Source organism: Silurus meridionalis, chromosome 5 (assembly GCF_014805685.1).
Source record: "Silurus meridionalis isolate SWU-2019-XX chromosome 5, ASM1480568v1, whole genome shotgun sequence".
NCBI classification, from domain to species: domain Eukaryota; kingdom Metazoa; phylum Chordata; class Actinopteri; order Siluriformes; family Siluridae; genus Silurus; species Silurus meridionalis.
The window spans coordinates 7,307,521-7,325,179 of record NC_060888.1 but is presented as its reverse complement, the minus strand read 5'-3'; the positions used below and the strand labels follow the sequence as shown (position 1 = coordinate 7,325,179).

The 17,659-nt window shown below is 36.8% G+C and overlaps 3 protein-coding genes across 3 annotated transcripts in view; 1 reads left to right on the top strand and 2 right to left on the bottom strand.

Moving 5' to 3' along the window:
• The window catches only part of LOC124386298 (macrophage mannose receptor 1-like), a 47,305-nt gene that overhangs the window by 18,058 nt on the left and 11,588 nt on the right, over positions 1-17,659 (top strand). The window lies entirely within an intron of this gene.
• tmsb1 (thymosin beta 1) lies at positions 938-5,089 on the bottom strand. Its single transcript, XM_046850049.1, has 3 exons — positions 4,946-5,089; positions 3,007-3,116; positions 938-1,448 (listed from the first exon to the last, which is right to left on the bottom strand). Exons 2-3 carry the CDS (start codon positions 3,104-3,106, stop codon positions 1,408-1,410), a joined length of 141 nt encoding a protein of 46 aa, XP_046706005.1. The 5' UTR covers positions 3,107-3,116; positions 4,946-5,089; the 3' UTR covers positions 938-1,407.
• On the bottom strand, positions 5,255-10,940 carry LOC124386299 (solute carrier family 25 member 53-like). The gene is made up of 2 exons (XM_046850048.1): positions 10,572-10,940; positions 5,255-7,977 (listed from the first exon to the last, which is right to left on the bottom strand). Exon 2 carries the CDS (start codon positions 7,973-7,975, stop codon positions 7,079-7,081), a length of 897 nt encoding a protein of 298 aa, XP_046706004.1. The 5' UTR covers positions 7,976-7,977; positions 10,572-10,940; the 3' UTR covers positions 5,255-7,078.

The window sequence follows — 17,659 nt, the reverse complement described above, 5'->3', positions numbered from 1 at the left end:
GATCGGTTGTTTGGGATAATGGCGATCAGTGATTGGTGGTTGGGAATAAAGGTAATCAGTGATCTGTTTGCTATAATGATGATCAGTGTTCAGTGGTTGGGAATAATGGTGATTAGTGAGTGGTGGTTGGGAAAATAGTAATCAGTGATCGGTTGTTTGGGATAATGGTGATTACTGATCAGTTAGGACTGATGGTGATTAGTGATTGGTGATTAGGAATATTGACAGTGATTAGTTGTTTGGAATAATGGTGATCAGTGCATGGTGGCTGAAATAATAGTGGTTAGTGATTGGTTGTTGGGAATAATGGAAATCGGTGATTGGTTGTTTGGAAAAATGGTAATCAGTGATTGGTGGTTGAAATGATAGTGGTTATTGATTAGTTGTTGGGGATAATAGTGATAATGATAGTACTATTGAGAATAATGGTTATCAATGATTAGTTTTGGAGAGTAATGAATAGTGATTGTGGTTGGGAATAATTGTTATGAATAATGATCATTGTTAGGTCACCCAAATGCAACTGGTCACTGGTGGTTAATCGAGCACTTTTCTCAACCCGTATAACCAGCAGCCGTGGAAAACTTGTGTAATCAATTATAAAAAATTAGATTCCCAAAGAATTTTCACTCATCACTATGTAGCAGTATCAAGTGGCTCTTCTAGCAAATCACTTCAATATAACCAGTGTTTATATCCACAAAATTAACAATCAAGAAGAGCTGGATAGTCTTAAATGAGGCTTTAAGTTATCGGTAATGAGTGCAATAAATATATTTGTGATGATAATGAATATTGCTACTCATGAAGCTACATTATTTTAAGAAAGTAGCTAATGATAAATGCTAGTGCTGATTGTAGTTAAAAAAAAAGCAAAACCTACTGCTAACATTCAGAAGCCTTGTACATAGAGAAATTAAAGAACAACTACTCGAAGTATGTTTTAAACAACATTTTATTATTGTTTTTTTTTTTTTAAACAAAAATATTTTTACGTCATTTTCTTGATAACTCAACGAATGTTACCAGATACAGAGACATGGTCAGAGATGACAGAGTTACTGGCTGATGTTAAAACCTACACACTTGTGTTTGACTGCTCATGCCACCTTAGTCCATTCTCCGGAATGTAAAATTGAAAAAAAAAAAAAAAGTTAAAAAATATGCATAGGTGCAATTACACAGGATTTTTGCATGCTCACTCCTCTACCCCTTCTGGTTGCATGTTTCCTTGCCTATGGCACTATAAGGAGACTGTGATATTATATAAATGAGGGTATTGAAGTGCAGGAGGTGAAGCTGTGATTAAGTAAATTGATTTAAAATGGAGAAAGGGAAACGGATTGGGGGAGGGGGGAGTTGTTGTTAGAAAAAAGAGATACATGAAGAATCATGGCCCAACAGGCTTCATTTTGCTGTAGTGGTAGCCTTCTTTTCTTGTTCGATGTCTGTTAAAGAAGAAAAGGAAGTTTATGTAAGAATGATGGTGATGCAACAAGCGTTATAAAAAAAGCAGATATCACAAGTCACAAAAGCACAAGACACACCTTACAGTTCTGTTGAAGTAAACATTTTATACTTATCATCACTGTAACGTCCATGGAACTGGAGATGTACATGTAATATGTTCTCTTTGAGGGTATTGATAAGATAACACGAGCTACTACTGCAAATGAATGTAGTATTTAGAATTCTAAAAACAATATGTGAATGATCCGGATATTAATAATTGAATTTGCTCAATTTTTAAGATCGTAGTTATTGCACTTCCAGAACATTCCATTAAAAAATGCATCGAAAACTAATAGTACATATATTACAGTAAAGATTTGAATAAGTAGAGGGATCCGAAGGTTGTATCAGGTATAATTTGCCTGTGTCTGTACGTGTTCTGAGTATCTATTTGTCCATTCACTATTATTTTGCTTCAGTCCCATGATGCATATGCAAACATTTGTATTATGACACTATCCTCCTTTGGATCTACTAAGGATTATTGTCTGTTGTATTAGAAAATGCTGGACAAATGAAAATCAAAGTAACTTGTGATTGTCTGCATAAAGAAATGAAAGAAGTGTCCGTTAGGTCAGTTTATTTTTTAACTGGATGCTTTTTTTGCTTCGTCGTCCTTATCAGAGCATTCTGAGATAAATTCCTCAAGAAGTGCCTTATTTATATGTATAAAACATAAATATCCAGGGCCAGTCGTGTTGGTGGGTGTTGTATGTAACATTTGAGTAGATTACCTACTAAATCTGTGTGCGATAGTTGTGTGGTGTACATAAACCCTTTAAAAAAGCTGCCTAAATGAGTATACTGTAGATCTACTCTAACATCTGCCAATCACCTCTGGAAACCAAAGGTTAATAAACAGAAAGGGTTAAGATTTAGTGCGGGTACTGGCATGTGACACCAAGTATAGATATAACAGGCTAATATAATTGACGTTTGTGGTGCTGCTCAAAGTCCAGAACAAAACTTTTTTTCTTTGTTTGTTATAATATTTGGTCTGGCTGTGGAAAGTCCTAGGGTTTGAATTACTGAGTCAGAAATAATAATTTGCCCACTAATGGGCAAATAACGCAGTGCTATATGAACTATAATATAATAATTACAGTATAAATCACAGTAATAGAAAAAAAATTATAATTATAATACAGCAAAAAAGAGTATGTATCTAAATATTAAGAGGAATTTTCTTCTCAATATGAGAGACTTAGGTGGAGGGATGTTCCACGATCGCACAATCAAAGGACATGCCTTTCTATGTTTTGAATCCTTTACTTGGCAGCAGATTAGGCTGCAGGTGAAACGAGGACAAACATCCATTTCCACCATTTCCTCTTATTCTGTGTGTGTGATATTGTGTAATATAAATCACATATCTGCTCTTATAATCTGTCGTTTGTGTTTTCCGAATGTCAGTTCAAACAAAAGGCACATGTCGACACGCCTGGAACACAGGGATCATGTAGGAGCTAAATGAAGGCTTCCAGTTGCGCTTACCCTCCTTTGTTGGAAGACTGTTTTTCTCTGCGGTGTTGGTCTTTTTTAGACACCTCTTGTCGAATTTCTCCACCTCATCTTTAACTGGGTTGTCATCCATTTTGGATGTTCTGTTGGGAAAAGATGATTTATTTGGCTTGTTAAATCAAACTGGAGAAACTGCAAGGTTAATTCAGGCCACTAGTATGTAAGTGTTGATCAAATGACTGCAAAATAATGGTGTGAATTTTGTGTAGGGTGGTTTGCTATTCATTTTAATACTGATTACTGAACGGCTCAATTTAGGGATTGTCTATAAACAAACTAGTAAGAAAAACAAAATAGCGAGTTGCAAGAATGGTCAGATTGAGTGTCAGATCTTTACGTTTTTTTACTCCAAAGCAGGTTTGTCCTGAAGACCAAGTCATTCTTTCTCCGTGCTAATCCACGCCCTTAAACTACTGCCTCTTTTCTACTCTCTGCCCACATCATCACACCCCACCCATGAAATAAACTTTCTCTTATCGGTAGACGAGAAGCCTGCAGAAAGAGGTTGAGAAAGAGGTTGAGAATGGAGAAGTAACTAACCAAAAAAAAAGGAGTACAATTTCTAAATAACTCTGCCACTAGTTCCACAAACCTAGCACAAGATATTGCTAAAGGGATTTCACATCATTTTGTGAGATTTTGCTTCACTGTTAGATTGTTGCACAATCGTATATATATGTTTCCTCAAATTGCAGAAAGCAAAAGTCATGCTAAATGCATCTTCAGAACGTGCCTTGTTTCATCAAATCCCACGTGACGACTCGGCCCCCACATTGCTACGCATTACAAAAAGGCCACTGTTTTAAGTCTTTGCAGATATGCTGCATGTTTGGCTGGATGCAAATCCAATGTTTCTATCTACACTCTTTAGGAAAATGCCACGCAGTTACTGAGAGTTCCTTATCTACAGGTGCCTTTACACAAGCTCTGGGTGTGGATTAAGCAAACACACACACACACACACACACACACACACACACACACACAATAAGTTAGTGTGTTTTTCAGTAAGAAGGACATTCGTCACCTTTCACTATAATTAAGCAGTCTGGTGTTGCGTTCTCTGCATGTCTAATCTTTTTTTTGTTGAAAAGTAAATGCTGTACTCCACCCTACAAGTGCATTCACCTGTTCTTAACTGAGCGACAATTCATATTAGATACATCTACCTGGCATGCACCTGAGGCGGGGGCTGGAGGAGTCAACGAAACGAGTATGCTTTTAATGCATTTTACTGCATTACTTTTTCTGAGTACAGCAATAAAAATAACACTAAATGGCATAGATCACTGCAATGCTACAATCTCATCTGTATTACTTACCATGTATAATTAATGCAACAGCACCAACATGCATTTTACCACAATTCAGTGTCACTCTGCCACTTCATCTGTACCAGATCATGCATACAATCCTATTTCATTTTATCATTTCACGATTTTTATTTATTTTATTACATCTTATTCATTTCATGGAGTATCTCCATGTCACCAGCGCACAATTTAAACCCTGGTATTGCGCAATCGACATACGTAGCCTCACAAAATGACATGGATTTGCCAGATTCACTCTATATAACGTGTTATAACGTTTATAAACTGCATCAATACACGTTAGACTTAAAGGTAGCTGCTGGGACTAATGGAGGTGAATGCAGGTAAATCTTGGCTCCTAGCCCAGTCCTAGAAAAGAATCGGTGCGCTTTGACATAACTTTTATTTCAGAAAGGATTTTGCTCCTTATTTTGCAGCACAAATTACAGGTATAAATATACATACTGTATATCAATTATTTGGTGAATATATAAACAGTTATATTTAATCATATCAGCCTTCAGTTTAAGGTTGCAAATTAATTCCTCACCTAAACAGTAGTAACCTGACAGTAAAATAATTTAAATATATTCGCTTACCTGAGTGCCCTTGTACTGAAAGTACACCTTTTTCGGAAGCTCTCTGTGTGTGTGTTTGTGTGTTTGTGTGCTTAATCCGCGAGAGACTAGCGGTTTAATATGTAGGAAATTACGCCCCGCTATGCAAAACCCCTCACTCTGATTGGCCAAATATACGTTTTCCCCTCCCACTTTTACTGTCGATTTAGATAAGGTCCCAAATAGCCCAATTCTGTATGTATATGACACGATATAGATGCATGTATAGGTAGTATGAAGACGAGACTCAACTGGATGATACACTGAATTAAAAAAAGATCCGTTCTTTCCATTACATGCGCTCTGAACATGAAACGGCGTTTGTCCAGTGTAATGCACCAGATGTCGCACATTGGTTATTTGGGGGTCAGATGGTACAGTCACTGCATAGCTCTCTGATTCCTGTTCTTTTCTGAAGCATGACTAAAAACGCAACAGCGGGCTCTTGTGGTGAGAGAGTGAACTGCAGTGGATAAAACAGGAATCTAGAGATTAGTGTTTTCACCACATTTAACCAGACTGGATATATTTATTTCATAAAGCCTGTCGGTTTTATGTTCATAACAACCACTTCAACAGAGAACAAATTATTTTGCTGTTATTGTGTATTTAAACAAGTAACAAAAATAATGAAATATAGTATGACAAATGAAGCAACCGATTATGGAACATGGAACAAATTAAACGTTTTCTGCTGAGAAATTTAAAGTTGACATAACTTTAATACAATATATAGAATTTAAACATTTTATTTATTTATTTATTTTTAACAGGTTATTTGTTATTTTGGATTATGGGTATATGGACAACTTTAAATTCCCAACCATCCCATGAGTCTTGGACATTCCATATACGCATGTGACCTAAAATGTTATTTTTGTGGCCTTAAACAGGCTTATAAATACCAGCCATAAACATCTGATGTCACCAGAAAACTAGAGATAAAAAAAAATTATATATACCATATTAAAAGTAAAAAAACACTAAATGTATTAGTGTAATAAATAAAAATAAATATTTATGATGTATAAATGAGTGCATGCACCAACAATGCAAGAAAATGTAAAATAATAAATAATAAAAATTAATAAATCAATCAATAAAAAAATTTATACATTTCTACAATTTCATAAAAGGCTACAATAAGAGTGCAGCACAATCCAGGTAGTCAATGTGGAGCTTCAAGGATAATTATGATGTACCTATTTTAGATTTAAAAGCAAAACAGGTCATCTCACATAGACAAGATTAAGCTTTACCACAAATAAATACATAATACAAAATCATGATCCACTCTTTTGTTACCTATTTGCAAAGCCTAGATATATAATTTTTATATGCTTATATTTACAGAAATAGTATATGATTACATTTATGTTTATTTGGCATTTGAAATTCTGGTTCTTCTAACAAAAATTTACATTTTTGTCACCGGACGTGTCTTTTTAATAGTTTGTAACCCTGAGATAAAAGAATTAATACCAACAGTTGAATTTGGCCATGCTTCACTTCACCTTATACCTGATATTATCACCTGATAATTTCAGAATATTTAAAAATAAATAAAATACAATAAAATTACATATATTTTTTAACACAAGTGTCCATCGCAAAAGCCCATGTGCATGCTATACATAAATAAAATAAAATATTGATAAAACCTCTACAGAGTTTAGAAAACAGCACTATTGCTTGCCTATTAAAATTTTGTAATGCATGTAAAACCAGATGTAGAAGAAAGGTTTACTTAAATTTTTTTTTTTTCAAATTCATTTTAAATAACATTTGGTTATTGATTGGCAAGGACAATTTAAAAGTGCAAATATTAAGATTGAAGTAATAAGTACATTATTAATAAAACAATAAAATTATTTTCGTAAAGGATTTTAATGTACTCAATGGTCCTATGAATGTATACTAGTTAAACACATTGGAGTATTTTGCTAGTTGCCATTCATTTGCATAGCAAATATCTAGAAAATGTAATATCATAGAAAATGCTGTCTGTGACGGAATTAGTAGATAAATTATGGATAGATTCACTGTAGCAAAAAAGTCATTTTCCAATTGGATTTTTCCAATCTAATTTTCGAGAAGTTGTACTGATAGGGTTCTTCATCCTGAGTGTTTCGTCAGCAGGTCATATATGGCAGTGGTGATGCCCCAGGAGATGCAGGAGCGCAAAATGACCAGTGATCCTCCACGATACAACAACACCAAACTTTGCTGTCGTTTCTGCCACAGCTGATGCCAGCTTGCCCTCACTCCCAGGTTTTCTCCACCGACCTGGGCCTGCATGTTGGCCACCAACACTGACAGTGGATACAAGGGCAGGCTGATCACAAAGGAGCTGACCATCCCTGATACAAAAGATGAGGCTATGGGGGGGCAATCTTGCTCATGGAGTACTTTGGACAATGGATCCTTCAAGCCAAAGTAAAGCCCACTTCCTAAGGCATTACGAGTAAGAGTGGGTAAAAAAGCTCGGTACCACCCTTTCGCTAAGGTTTCGGAACTCATCCGGGCCATAATATTGCTGAGAGTGGGAAGGGTGCGGTCGTTGCCACTGTTTTGTAGGATACTCTGTGCGCGCTCGAAGGGGGTAAATAACAAACTCTCCACTACCCCGGTCCCGAGCCCGGCCAGGGCAGGAAGCATTGCCCTGGGAATATATGACTCAGCCAAAGGGGATAGCTGCTTCTGGAGGGTGTTCTGGAAGCCAAAAAGCATGGTTCCCTGAAGAGTCTTCATTAGTAAGGGTGGCACTACTCCACGGTAAAGTTTCAGTAGTCCTTCGTTATATAGCTGTAACACAGTCTCATGGATCAGTGTGCTGTGCAACTGCTGGCGAAACACAGTTTTATACACCGGGAAAGTGGTGATGGTGCAGATGAGGCTGGAAACTCCACCATGCATATAACTTTGGAAAGAAATACCTGGCTCTGAGACAACATGCTTCCCAAAGCTGTCGGCATGGTTTTGCTGAATGTCTGACTTTGGTGGCTGGCACATTGCTAAGGTAGACAAAATTAGATACAATAAGTAAAACATATCATATTTTGTTCACTATTTAGCAATAATAGAAACATTTAGATAACTGCAGTCTCATTGACTGTAAATCTGCTAAAAGGTTCTAAAATGATAAAAATAAAAAAAGTTTCTATACTGTGCAAACATGAAGCCCTTTTGTCAGAAAGGTGTCCAAGAAAACCCCAATTCATAAGCTTAGGGGTCCTCCCTTGTCTGGAGCAGTTATTGTTTTTTAAAATATTAAACATTTTTTGTGTTGTATTTAGATTTTTTTATTTCAGATTTTGTTTTGTTTGATGAAAAATAAATAGCTTTGATTTAATTTTTATTTGTTCAGTTCTGATAGCTGTTTATTACAGCTCACAAATACTATAAAGCTTTTAGTATTAAACATTCACTTATTACATTAAAATACTGTCTGAAACTTGAAAAAATTACTGCTTCTTTTTAGTCAACATACATTTCATCTGTATATATATATACACATGATATATAATCGTGGAAATTTATTTAAAAGTTATTTTAACTAAGCAAAAATTAAATAAAATCATACTCCAAAACTTTCTTTTTTCTGCCTATTAGTTTGACCATTAATGTGTCATTATTTCTAATTCACTTCTGTGTCAGAGATTTAATACAAGTTACTCTGCAAGTCAAGTAAAAATACACCCAAGGACAACTAACAGAACAGTCCAAAAGTGCAAACACTCTTGGTTAGACCGCCCAAGTCCGTTGAGTACCTCTGTGATAGCAAAAATAGATTGTGTTTTTTGTTTCTTGTGGTATGTGCCATGAATGGAGTTTATTTTATGCTTCAAAAACACTGTGAAAATTGCTTCTTTGTTGTTCTTTCAAACATGTACATCCTTTTTTTGCAACCCTGTTACCAATATTTAGGCAGACATATAAATAGCATTTAAAAGCTATTTAATTAATAATAGTTTATAGGCTTATCTATTTATCCAATATTTATTTCCATCCAGAGGTGCATTAATTGCTTGCAAAGATCTTGTATTGATGATGGAAGAGTCGAACAACATATGTCTTAGGCTCCCTGAACCATTTTTCACAATTTAAACCCAATGAATCCTGGCATTGTCATCTTGGAATATGCCTTTGCCATCAGGGAAGAAAAAAATCCATTGATGAAGGAAACTGGTTACTCAGTATATTTAGATAGTCAGCTGAATTATTTGACATGTAATGTTACTGAACCTAAACTTGGCAAACAGAAGCAACCTCGGATCATTACCCTGCCCCACACTGCTTGTATAGTAGTCAATAGGCATGATTACTCTGATCACTCTGGAACAGGGTAAAACTGGACTCATCAGATTACATGACCTTTTCCATTGCCCTAAAAAAGGTCCACTCTTTATGCCCACTGATTTAATGCTCAGTGGTTTTCCTTAGGCTACACAAGCTAATCATTTGAGTTTTCTTTGCTTTGTGTGTGTAAAAATACTCTTAATTTTACAAGTAAACATAATTCGACCCTTCTGAAAGAGAAGACATTTGTTCCATGACCATAGGCTATGTCTTTTAAATGAGTCTCCTGGCACTGCATCAGTCAGGGGTAATAACTTGTTGCCAGATGAAACAATCACTGCAGTACCCCAATAGAGCTCTTACCCATTTGCTTATTTAAATACAAGTGATGGCTTTTTTTTGGCCAGACAGTATATGTTGTTCAAAATTTGAAGAGGTGTGTTTACTTCTTTGAAAGCATCAACTGCAACATGTTCTTCCTGGAAGCATTCTGCCTTTTTTTCACATTGTGACTGGTCAGCATGCCCATGCTGAAGCATCAAACCTGAACTGTGGAGCCATGAATAAAGGGAATGAGTCCCTTATCAGGGAAGAAATGACACCAAGTTTCATTGTAGGAACAAGGCTAACTGGTGAAGGCAATGTGATGCTCTTTTGCTTGTTCTTATGGACATGGTTTATAAATGATGATGATGATGATGCAACTTCCTATACCATATATAATATCATCATGCTCAGATGAAACAGGTTTTATTAACAGGGTTGTACATATAAAATGGGGCACAAGTTGGTTTATTAATGGATTGGTAATTAAAAAAATAATCAGTAGTAAAGAATAATGTTTTTATCAGGAGATTCAATGGGAATTAATGTAATAATACTGTTATGATGGGAATGCAATGAAATTTTCATTATTATAGAAAGATTCAATGGCAGTGTGATGCGACTGTCCGGTATTTGTGGCCTGTGTTTAGATGTAATCATCTAAATTCTATTAGTTTTATTAGTATAAACCTTTCACAGGGTGAAAAAAGATTATTTATTGTCTTTAATGAGGTGATGGAACAAATTTCACTCATCTCTTAAAATGCAAAATACAAAAACAAAACATACAAACAAACAAAAAACAGCAACATAGGCCAAATTTTAATAAGAGCAATATAACGTTTTATTGTGATTATTATTATTATTTTTTTGGTACAGTAGATAATTGTGTACAATAGATAACTGTTTAACCTGTTTGATAACAATAGATTTACCGATTTATATTTTATTAAACATGTTGGATATTATTTTATATTATTCCTACCTTGAAACAACTGTCAATGAGGTAGACAATGGAAGGGTGGATTTTCTTGCAGACTGTATCGACCGGGAAGAAATTGAAGAGAGCACCTTATTTTTTTTTCTTATCCCCCGCACTGTTCCAGTATTACTCCTTTCGGTTTTATTGATAATGGCTTTATGAAATTTTCATGTATTTATTTATTCATTTTTACCGACAATCGATTACAATTTTAGCCGTAAATCGAACACGTGCTAATATAAAACCAGTCCTGGTCCTTTTACAGCCGCACACATCCCCCGAACAGTGCAACAAATCAGCGCACCGCACAGCCAATCATAAGAGTGTGACGTCCCTGACACGTAATCCCATCATCATTCAGTGTATATTCAATATGCATGCAACAGACTGCAAAAAATCCTCTATTTTCGCATTTTGAACCCTCTTTTATTTAATCAGGGCTGGGTTGCTTAGTTTTACCGAGTTGGTGTTGTGATGGATGTTGGTGCATCCCGGACTCTATAAAGGGTGACACCAGTTTAGTGGTAACGCTAGAAAGGACTTGATGTGCGCTGTCTGATCAGTTACCCGTCCATCCTTTTAGAAATAAAGAATAGAATGAAACAGTTGCCTAATATTAAACTAAAATCTATGACCAGTTCTGTCAGATATGTGTGCCATTCTATTCATAAATATCACACTCTTCCTAAGTGAAGTGTGGAGTCTAGGAGAAGACCCAGAGCTGTTGCAAAGTATTTGGTGCCAATAATTATATTACACACATATTAAATAAATAGATAAATATATATACACTGTGATATAAATATATATGTATTGTGCTTGCAATTGTTTGATATTGGTATTCTTTGTGAATATTCTAAACAAAATATCAAAATATAAAGACAATTTGTAACTACATATTTCTTTGATCATATTATCATCATATATTGAGAGCCAATATAAGTAGAAGGCACTGTAGGTAAGTGTCCTATTTTGCAATCTCGCTTGTCAAACATGTCATACACTATATTGTCAAAAGTGTGCGGACACACCTGTTCAGAAGTATGGGATGTGCTTTTTGAGCATCACATTTCACATTTAGTTCCAATTTGCTCTTATAATTCCCTCCACTCTTTGGGGATGATGTACCATGAGATTTTTGCTCATTCAGACACAAGGGTGTTAGTAAAGTCAGGTACTAATGTAGGTGAGGTGAGGTGAGGTGAGGTGAGGTGAGGTGGCCTGGGGTGCAGTCAGCTTTCCAATTCATCCCAAAGGTGTTCAGTAGGGTTTAGGACAGATCTCTATAGCAGGAGATCTTCCAATCCAACCCATGCAAAGCATATACTTATAGAGTTTGCTTTGTGCACAGGGGCATTGTCATGCTGGAACAGACAGTTTGGGTCTCCTCGTTCAAGTAAAGGGAACATTTTATGCTACTGCATCCAAACACACCCTATACAAATGGTTGATTTCAGCTTTGTGATAACAGTTTGGGGAAAAAACACATATGGCTGGTAAAGTCAGGTGTCCCAATACCTTTGTCCGTATTGTGTACATTTGGCCCTGTCACTATAGCCATCATTCTTAAGTCAGTGAACATGACACTCAAAAGACAACTCAATCTGGCAAACCAGTTTTATGCTATTTAGACACATGCTGGTAAAGTATATTACAATAAATAGGGATTTTACAATTATTATAATTCTTGTGAAAAACACATTATGATGTCATTATAATTGTGTTTGTAACAAACTGCAATCAACACTCCTCTTTATCATGAAATTGTTCATTTTAGGAGTCCAGAATTCCTAAATTCCAATCAGCCAAGCATTTGGCAAAAGCAAAAGGATTAATTAAAAGAATATCAGAATAAGAAAAGGGTGACCTCTTCAACTTGTGGCATGGATGCTGGTACCAGAAACAGCTAATCCCATTTTTTCCCCGCACAAAGTGTTTATATGGAAAAATGTAAAATAAATAAATAAATAAATAAAAAGTGAATAGGGTTTGTGGAATGAAGCACTCTGTTGATGAGTGAGATCAGAGTAGAATGACTAGTAACCCAAATAAGCACTCTTTACATCTCTGGTAAACAGCAAATCAAATTGTTCATCTCAGAATGAACAATACATTTACCTTGAGGTGTTTTTTGTTTGTTTGTTTGTTTCTTCACACCATTTTGTGTCAACTCTAGAGACTGTTGTGTGTAAAAATCCATATTAGTAGTTTCCGAAGAACTTAAACCAACTCCACCTGGAACCAACAACCAAGTCAGAGAGATCACACTTTTTCTTTATTGACCAGTTTTTGCAAAATTTTTGCATTGTGTTGCCACCACATGATTGGTCGATAAGTTAAGTGCATGAATGTGCAGGTTTTCCTAACAAAGTGGATGCTGAGTGCACGGTTTAATGAACACCTTTACAACTCATTCATGCAATTACCCAATCATCATGTTCCAGCAGTGTACTATGTACACTATTCATATGACACCTTAACTCTGGACTTCCACAGCACAGTGTCACTTTATGTCACATTATACTGCATATGGTCAATATGTAATATGTAATGCTGTTTTACTGTACTAGCTCTGCATAAAATTAGTAGCTAAATTGAATTAAAATTATTAAAATTAACACACATATATATATATATACTTAATAGTTATACTTTATACTTAGTTATTTACTTTAATCCTTACAATGAGGAAAATAAGTATTTGAACACCCTGCTATTTTGCAAGTTCTCCCACTTAGAAATCATGGAGGGGTCTGAAATTGTCATCGTAGGTGCATGTCCACTGTGAGAGACATAATCTAAAAAAAAAAAAAAAATCCAGAAATCACAATATATGATTTTTAAACGATTTATTTGTATGATACAGCTGCAAATAAGTATTTGAACACCTGCCTATCAGCTAGAATTCTGACCCTCGAAGACCTGTTAGTCTGCCTTTAAAATGTCCACCTCCACTACATTTATTATCCTAAATTAGATGCACCTGTTTGAGGTCGTTAGCTGCATAAAGACACCTGTCCACCCCATACAATCAGTAAGAATCCAACTACTAACATGGCCAAGACCAAAGAGCTGTCCAAAGACACTAGAGACAAAATTGTACACCTCCACAAGACTGGAAAGGGCTACGGGGAAATTGCCAAGCAGCTTGGAGAAAAAAGGTTCACTGTTGGAGCAATCATTAGAAAATGGAAGAAGCTAAACATGACTGTCAATCTCCCTCGGACTGGGGCTCCATGCAAGATCTCACCTCGTGGGGTCTCAATGATCATAAGGAAGGTGAGAAATCAGCCCAGAACTACACGGGAGGAGCTGGTCAATGACCTGAATAGAGCTGGGACCACTGTTTCCTTGTTCCTGTTTACTGTTGGTAATACACTAAGACGTCATGGTTTAAAATCATGCATGGCACGGAAGGTTCCCCTGCTTAAACCAGCACATGTCCAGGCACGTCTTAAGTTTGCCAATGATCATTTGGATGATCCAGAGGAGTCATGGGAGAAAGTCATGTGGTCAGATGAGACCAAAATAGAACTTTTGGGTCATAATTCCACTAAACGTGTTTGGAGGAAGAAGAATGATGAGTACTATCCCAAGAACACCATCCCTACTGTGAAGCATGGGGGTGGTAGCATCATGCTTTGGGGGTGTTTTTCTGCTTCCCTCAGTTAGAGCATTGAAGATGGGTCGAGGCTGGGTCTTTCAACATGACAATGACCCGAAGCACACAGCCAGGATAACCAAGGAGTGGCTCTGTAAGAAGCATATCAAGGTTCTGGCATAGCCTAGCCAGTCTCTAGACCTAAACCCAACAGAGAATCTTTGGAGGGAGCTCAAACTCCGTGTTTCTCAGCGACAGGCCAGAAACCTGACTGATCTAGAGAAGATCTGTGTGGAGGAGTGGGCCAAAATCCCTCCTGCAGTGTGTGCAAACCTGGTGAAAATCTACAGGAAACGTTTGACCTCTGTAATTGCAAACAAAGGCTACTGTACCAAATATTAACATTGACTTTCTCAGGTGTTCAAATACTTATTTGCAGCTATATCATACAAATAAATAGTTAAAAAAATCATACATTGTGATTTCTGGATTTTTTTTTTTAGATTATGTCTTTCACATAGTGTGTGAAACAGGAGGCGGACGCCGGAATACAGCTCGCTCAGTTTTAATGATAAGATGAGGGAGAGAGATGGCAGTCTTCAGGTTGAAAGAGTCCGAGTTGCGCTAGGGGAGAAGTGTAGCTGATCCGAGATGCACAGGAGAAGCACAGCCGGTACCGGATAGTAGAGTCCGAATGGGACGGACAGAGGAGAGTACTGCATGCAACCGTGAAACCATGCAGCAATACGTAACATCTAACACATACAATAACAAACGGGGAGTGAATGTGAGAGAGGGGTTTATGTAGGAGCGGGGTGGAGTGATGATGAGCTTCAGGTGTGCATAGTTACGCCTGGAGCTCCAGAGAGAGCGGAGGCATGAGTGACAACGAGCTCAATGTGTGCGTGGTTATGCCTGGAGTTCCAGGGAGTGCAGAGGCATAGAGAGCCACCAAAGGGGCGTGGCAGGTGGATCCCTGACACATATACTGTAACCTTTTTAATGCAAATATATTTAGCATATATACTGGAATTGTACTCTTTCTTGCTACCTTAAGAGTGTTATACACCTTTTTTGGTATATTTTTTCCTGAAAAAAGATACATAAATTAAGGACAATTATTCTAAAAGCTTACAGTGCATCAGGAAAGTATTCACAGCACTTTACTTTTTCCACATTTTGTTATGTTACAGCCTTATTTCAATGTGGATTAAATTCATTATTTCCTCAAAATCCTACAAATGATACCTCATAATTACAATGTGAAAGAAGTATGTTTGAAATCTTAAAAAAAAAAAAAAAAAGGAAAAAAAAGAAAATCACATGTACATAAGTATTTACAGCCTTTGTCATTGCACTCAACATTTGAGCTCAGGTGCATCCTGTTTCCACCGATCCTCCTTGAGATGTTTTTAAAACTTGATTGGAGTCCACCTGTGGTTAATTCAGTTGATTGGACATGATTTTGAACGGCACACACCTGTTTATATTAGTCCCACAGTTAACAATGCATGTCAGAGCACAAACTAAGCCATAAAGTCGAAGGAATTGTCTGTAGACCTCCGAGACAGGATTGTATCAAGGCACAGATCGGGGAAAGGGTACACAAAAATTTCAGCAGCATTGAAGGTCCCAATTAGCACAGTGGCCTCCAATATCTGTAAATTAATTTTGGAACCACCAGGACACTTCCTAGAGTAGAGCTGGCCACAGAACTGAGGGTACCGATCCCTCAGTTCTGTGGCCAGCTCTACTCTAGGAAGTGTCCTGGTGGTTCCAAAATTAATTATAATTTTATTAATTAATTTTAATTAATTAATTAATTAATTAATTATAGGAGAGATGAGAACCATCCAGAGGAACAAACATCTTTACACCACTCCACCAATCATGAAAGCCCACCTGGAGTTTGCCAAAAGGCACCTGAAGGACTCTCAGACCATGAGAAATGAAGATTGAACTTTTTGGCCTGCATCCCAAACATCAGGACTGGAGGAAACCAGGCACCGCTTATCACCTGGCCAATACCATCTCTACAGTAAAGCATGGTGGTGGCAGAATCATGCTTTGGGGATGTTTTTAAGCAGCAGAAACTAGAAGACTAGTCAGGATTGAGGGAAAGATAAATGCAGCAATGTACAAAGGAGTGGCTAGGGGACAACACTGTGAATGTCCTTGAGTGGCACAGCCAGAGCCCAGACCTGAACCTGATTGAACATCTCTGTCAAATGTCTAAAAATGGTTGTGCATTTATGATCCCTTTACAACCTGATGGAGCTTGAGAGGTTCTGCAAACAAGAATGGGAGAAACTGCTTAAAAGTAGGTGTGCCAATCTTGTAGCATCATATTAAAAAAAGACTTGAGGCTGTAACTGGTGACAACGGTGCTTCAACAAAGTATTGAGCAAAGGCTGTGAATACTTATGTACATGAGATTTTGTTTTTGCTTTTAATTTTTAAGAAATATGCAAAGATTTCAAACTAACTTTCACATTGTCATTATGGGGTATTGCTTGTAGAATTTTAAGGAAAATAATGAATTCAATCCATTTTCGAATAAGGCTATAACATAGAATGTGGAGAAAGTGAAGCGCTGCACAAGCTACTTAAGATACATTACAGACACTTTCCGAGTTAACTCCAAATTTGTTAGTTTTTTCTCACCCATGCACAGCAATGCAAATCTGGGCCAGAAGGCTCATGTTTTTTTGTGATATTAATACTTTTTACATTGTAAAGTGCATGCATTATATGCTGCTAAGAGGCTGAATGGAGCACACAAACGTTGGCATTATCACATTTCATTAATTCTTCTTTTAAATGTTAAATAGTTTAAACAACATGAAATGAAATCTTAAAGCACATACTCACCACCATACAATACAACATTATACTGAATTTGATCTGTTTTTTGTTGTACATGTTTCACAGATAATATCATTGGTTCTGGTAGATATGTCAGCGTCACTTCTCCAATGAGCTGGAGTGAAGCTCAGGCTTACTGCCGAAAGTTTCACACAGATTTGGCTTTTATAAACGGTACAGCAGATAACAACCTGATGCAGAGCGTTGCATACACTCAAGGTCAGTCTTGGATTGGCCCATATAGGGGCAAATGGCAGTAGTCAGACAGGACAAAGACATCAATGCGGCTTGCTGGACAGGTAGAAAAGTACCAAAAGAAAGAGACAAACTGCTGCAAAAGCAGGTAACAAATCAAATAAGAAAAGAGGTCAGAAGTCAAAGGAAGTTAAGCAGTACTACACAACCACATGAGGATAGGCAAAACAAAAACTTATCAAGGAAGAGATGAAGAGGGATATGTTATTATACAGAGGTTTATGAGATACAGGTGGCAGCACAGAGATCTGATTAGGGAGTAGGGACACTCTGGTGACATCTAGTGGAGCAGGAAAGGAAGGACAGTAATGTCCAAAGAAGGAAAAAGCAGAACAGTCAAAAATTCTGACAGTTTTTGTGACAGATTCTA